The following is a 3,738-nucleotide window of genomic DNA, read 5'->3' on the forward strand; positions in this document are numbered from 1 at the left end:
GTATTGTTCGATACAGCACTGTTCGGTACGGGTACATGTATTGTTGCACCCCTACTAAGTACTGTGTGAAGTTCCTCCTCTGAATCTCATCAGTACATCTGACTGTTGTGTGGTTTTGTGTTGGCTAAACTTGAGTAGCTGTGGCAACAAATAAAATAGGAACAAAAAGCATTTCAAAAGTGGTTTGATATCCTTATATTTTAATAGTAATTTCACAATGACAAACATAAACCAAAAATCATATTCTTTAACAATATGTCTGTGAAAACAAATAAAAGCTGTTCCCTTGACTCCAAATTTTAAATTTGAAAAACACTTTAAATCATGAAAAAAAGTATCATTTTATGAATGTGATGACGCAAACCATCAAAGTCTGAACTCTGTGCAAAACACGAAAATATTTCCAGTGCATATGAAACTCCGTTAAACATTACTTTACAACATGCGACTTCAGAAATATTTAGTTTTATTCTAATTACTATAATTGTCAGGATTAGAGTGAAACTTGTTTTCCATACAAGATTCAAAATGTATTAAAGCTGCATTGGCACTTTTCAGAGCTTAGCTTATTTTAAAGTGTGTGTATGCTTCATTTCCAGTGACAAAATCAAAGTAACAGATTATCTGAATACTTTCTCACGTTCTGTCTTAACAGTAAAATGTGCAGAAAAGATGCTTTACAAACAAGATTCAGAAAAAAAAAGTTACTCATTAAATGTTTGGCAAGTTTTAGAAAATATCCAGAAAATAGTTGTACCAAAGATCTTACAGACACTCAATAATCCTACAAGTGACTGTTGGATGAAACCAGGGTTCAGTTCAGTATACATCCATCAGAGTTGTGACTGAGAGGGACTGGGACAACTCTGCAACACTGGTGGGCTGCCAGGCTTCAAAACGGACAGTTCTGTTTCTCGACACCATCAGGAAGCCATTAGAGCTGAAACGTCCCGGGACGTGTCCCACATCGAGCCAGACGAAAGGAGCCACAGAGTCAGAGTGGAGGACRACYGTGAAGCCAGACTTGTCCTCCTGCACCTTCGCCTGCAAAAAAAACAACAACAAAAGAACAAGTCAGCTTGTTCATATAGCATCAAGTCACAACAGAAGACATTTCAGTTAACTACACGAAGAGAAAACAAATGTTTTCTTTCCCTGCTCCCTCCTRTAAGGGTCACCACAGAAACCAAACCTGCCTGAAACATTTGACGATTGTTGTAGCCGGACGTTGCTGACACGACCAGCCTCAGGATTACAGACTACCATGGACCACCGAGTTACAGCAGCCACAGCAAAGTACCAAGTCCAAATCTGACATCTAATTCAGTTCAAAACAGATCCAGAGCCAGTTGCATTTAAAAATCACCCCCGGGTCAGGGAGGAGTCTCTGCCTCAGGTGTAGGAGCTTCAGTATCAGAGTATCTTGTTCATGAGCGACGGATTGGGGCCTCATCCTCAGTAATGAGGGCGTTGCTTCGGTCAATTGTGGTGGAAAAAAGAACTGAGTCAAAGGACAAAGCTCTYRGTTTACTGGTCCRTATWCSTTCCATTCATACATTGGCCGGGCTCAGCCTTAGAGATAGGGGGAAGTGTTCMGTCACTGGGGGGGAGCTGGGACTAGAGCCACTGCTCCTCTGCGCTGAAAGGAGTCAGTTGAGGTGGTTCGGGCCTCTGAGTGTTCCAGGCACGTTCCCCAGGGAAGACCCAGGAACTGCTGGAGGGATTATGTATCCTCTCTGGCCTGGTAACCCCTCAGGGTCCCCCAGGATGAGGTGTAGTGTCACTGAGGAGAGGGTCTGGGTTTGTCTCCTAGACTTGTTGCCTCTGTGACCAAACTACAAACTAGCATCAGAAGATGGAGATATCACAATACGATCCCATTCAGGACATCACAAAATAAAAGGTCTATCAGGCCCGCAAAGGTCAACGAATGATCTAAATGTTAAATATAAAACATTCCGAACAGCAGCTGGTCCATAAGGACGCCCCAGCTAAAACAAAATGCATCCACCTCACAAAGTAGTTCCTTCTAATAAATAACGTAAGTTGCTTATTTACTTAGCTTGCAAAGTATTGTTTTGTTCTGTGTTATTTTTTTACAAATATAAATTGAATTTTATGTTTTTCAGTGATTCATTCGCAGTTTCTGTTGCTTTTAGCACATTGATATGAACATTAGACCCAACGTGAGCTCATGAAACACAGGAATAACGCTCAGCAAAACTCGTGTCCAACAAAGCAGGAGATATTCTGTTTGAAAATGTATTTGGACAAGACAGAGCAAGCTTGAACTGAACACTGAAAAATAAGGACATAAAAAGGGAAATAAAAAACAGGACTTCTTCGCCAAGAACGTAGAAGATATTTACTGTAATCTGTGGCAACTCTGTGAATTACGGAGCTAAGTTTGTGCTAATATAGAGCTGCGGTCATGAAATCATTAGTCTGTGAGTTTGAGTCTTGGGCCTTGGAGGATGCATAGTTCACCTTTTTTTTTACTTTTATAGAATTAGGTCACAAAACATCTTACCGCCATTTAGCTTTGTTAATCTGGAGTGTAACTGCAGAATCATTACTTAAAATTAAATTAGAAATCTAATCTAGAAAGCTGTGTAGCTACCTTTCTATTAATTTTACCCACAATTGAAATACAAAATATGGTGGAGCAGGAGGTGTTTTTCTGATTTAATATTAGAACAAACTTTACTTGATTTATTTATTTATTTTTTAACGATACAACCTGCAAGGAGGGAGGGAGAAAAAGACAACAACTTGTGCATAAATAACTGATTAAAAGTAACACAGTCCTTATATTTTTCACAGAAAACATGCAGCAAATTGTAACATACGTGTTGACATTGATTTAGGAAATTAATGTCCGCCCCACTAATATTTATGTTGACAAGCCACTACAGGAGGCTTTTATTTTGAAGGCAAGCAGACGTTTATCTGTAGCGTGTCTCCACTGGAGATTTTCGTTCAGGTCGTAGACTGAATTTCTGCAGGACTTTTTTAGAGCTTCTCTGCTCACTGACTTCATGTGTGTGAAAGGAATTTAGCTTTATTAATTACTGTGATGTTGGGTCTCTGAAGGCCCTGAGCATCTTTAGGTGAGCAGAGGAAATGGTGGTTGGTGGGACCCTGCTGGACGCTGCGCTCGTCCTCCAGGTGGAAGCTGAGCAGGCAGGTGAGGCGGCTGCAGCGTCCACATCCTGCCAGCAAGGAAGCCACGGGTTGTTTGTAGATGGCCGCTGCGCTGCCGCCCGACACCAGCAGCTGGTCCGACGTCCGGGTGCAGACTGAGTCCAGGTCAGACCAGGAGTACACGTTCACCTGAGTCACAAATTAAAAAAAGAGCCTTTTCTGCTGATGTACTGGATAAGAAGCCGACCATTTTACACCTGAGTTACAGACTAAGATCGTCTCATGTTGAGAATCGAGAAAGTTGTTTTTTCTTTTTGTTGAATTGAAAATTGTTTCATTTTTACTGAAATGATTAAAACAATAAACTAAACTAAAAACAAACTTTAAACAAGACGTTAAGCTCAGAGTGCACGTTGTGAATGACTCTCAGCGACTACTACAGCAAATTTTAGCTCAACATCTGTAACATAAGCTGAATTGTAACCGTTTTTGTGTGGCAGCTATCTTAACCTGGACTGACTCCAAAACATTACCCAATAATTACTTTCTGAAAGTTTTAATTAAACTTCATATCATTATAATATATATATATAT

The 3,738-nt window shown here is 40.3% G+C and overlaps 1 protein-coding gene across 1 annotated transcript in view; it reads right to left on the reverse strand.

The window, feature by feature from the left end:
* Window positions 1-179: 179 nt before the first annotated feature.
* The window catches only part of manba (mannosidase, beta A, lysosomal), a gene marked incomplete in the record, with an annotated part of 20,506 nt that continues 16,947 nt past the window's right edge, over window positions 180-3,738 (reverse strand). Inside the window, 2 exon segments of the mRNA XM_014018033.1 lie at window positions 180-1,044; window positions 3,073-3,333. Of these exon segments, the coding sequence (XP_013873487.1) occupies window positions 820-1,044; window positions 3,073-3,333 (486 nt within the window).

Source organism: Austrofundulus limnaeus, unplaced genomic scaffold (genome assembly GCF_001266775.1).
Source record: "Austrofundulus limnaeus strain Quisiro unplaced genomic scaffold, Austrofundulus_limnaeus-1.0 Scaffold181, whole genome shotgun sequence".
In the NCBI taxonomy this organism is placed as follows: domain Eukaryota; kingdom Metazoa; phylum Chordata; class Actinopteri; order Cyprinodontiformes; family Rivulidae; genus Austrofundulus; species Austrofundulus limnaeus.